Below are 1,208 nucleotides of genomic sequence, written 5' to 3'. Positions count from 1 at the left end.
CTGCCACCACTTGCTGTCCTTTTTCCACCCCCAGTAACACCAGAGCGTGCATATCACCCACTCCATCTCCCTCCTGCATACTCTAACACCCCTATAATTGTCCTTTTCCATTTTCCTTTCAACCCCTCCTCTTCTTCTTCTCCATCTCCCCCATCTGCCACTAATCTCGTCTCTTCTTCATCCCACATTTCTCCTCCCCCCTTTTAAGTCTTTGCCCTCCTTAACTTTCCTGCACTTCCTTTCTCCCTTTCAACCCCCAGTGGAAGTGTAAACACTTTAGACAAACTGAGGTTGGAGGCAGAGGACAGAGAGAGAGGAGATTTATAAACTAGAGGTGACCACAGCTGTCCAGGTTCAGGGATCCTGGCCTCAACAAACAGAGGAGAAGCCACTGAGGAGCTATAATAACACAATGGAAAATATCCTTCTTATTATGTCTCACCAGATTTGTCGGATTTGTGTTCTTCTACACAAGATTGCGAAGGCTGCTAAATAAGGTTTTCTTGAGGACACGTTGAATGGGAAAATAAAAACCTCTCCAAAGAGCAGGAAAGGATAAACTCCAAAACTAGACATTTAATGTAGTCAGCATCACATAAGATTACAAAGGAAACCAAATTTAACATATATGAAATTTATATCAGCCTTTTTCACTCACCTAAGGTACCACAAGGTTTGTTCTTGTAGGTGCAGATGTCATACCTAAGAACAGGCAAAAAGAAGAAGAAGAAGGTCAGAATACTCAAACTGTTTATGTTTAATCACAGTCTGGTCAGGTATAATGTCACCTTTAAATCTTTCCCTTGTAAAGACAACCTCCCCTGTACCCTAATGGCTAGTTTTGACCCTCAGTATATGTTTGTTGACTATTAGAATAGCTTCTGGGTTTTTCCAAACATAGCTGCATAAGCAGAGACCCTCACTAACTTCTGTTATACACCCAGTCATTTTGTTTTATAAGCAGCCCTAAATATGACTGAAAATGCTCAGTCCAGAAAAGAGCTTCAAGTGTTACTCCTAACAATATCATATACTAGCTTGGGTTGTCAAGTCAATGGATATCCACTGATTGCACTAAATTTTTTTCCCATTCAGCAAGGGATTTCAAGTGGTCACGAGAACCTGGTCGTTAAGCGCGCAACACGCTCAATGGGCGATCGTGGCTCAAAAGTTGGGTGTTCGTCTTGTAATTGGAAGGTTGCCGGTTC

The 1,208-nt window shown here is 42.1% G+C and overlaps 1 protein-coding gene across 1 annotated transcript in view; it reads right to left on the bottom strand.

Moving 5' to 3' along the window:
• adamts6 (ADAM metallopeptidase with thrombospondin type 1 motif, 6) overlaps positions 1-1,208 on the bottom strand; it is a gene marked incomplete in the record, with an annotated part of 79,016 nt that overhangs the window by 66,674 nt on the left and 11,134 nt on the right. The window contains 1 exon segment of the mRNA XM_014341168.2: positions 659-702. Within this exon segment, the coding sequence (XP_014196654.1) occupies positions 659-702 (44 nt within the window).

This window comes from Haplochromis burtoni, unplaced genomic scaffold (assembly GCF_018398535.1).
Source record: "Haplochromis burtoni strain Fernald_Lab_line unplaced genomic scaffold, NCSU_Asbu1 Contig_426, whole genome shotgun sequence".
NCBI lineage: Eukaryota > Metazoa > Chordata > Actinopteri > Cichliformes > Cichlidae > Haplochromis > Haplochromis burtoni.
The sequence above is the reverse complement of the archived record's forward strand: the minus strand, read 5'-3'. Positions and strand labels throughout refer to the sequence as shown.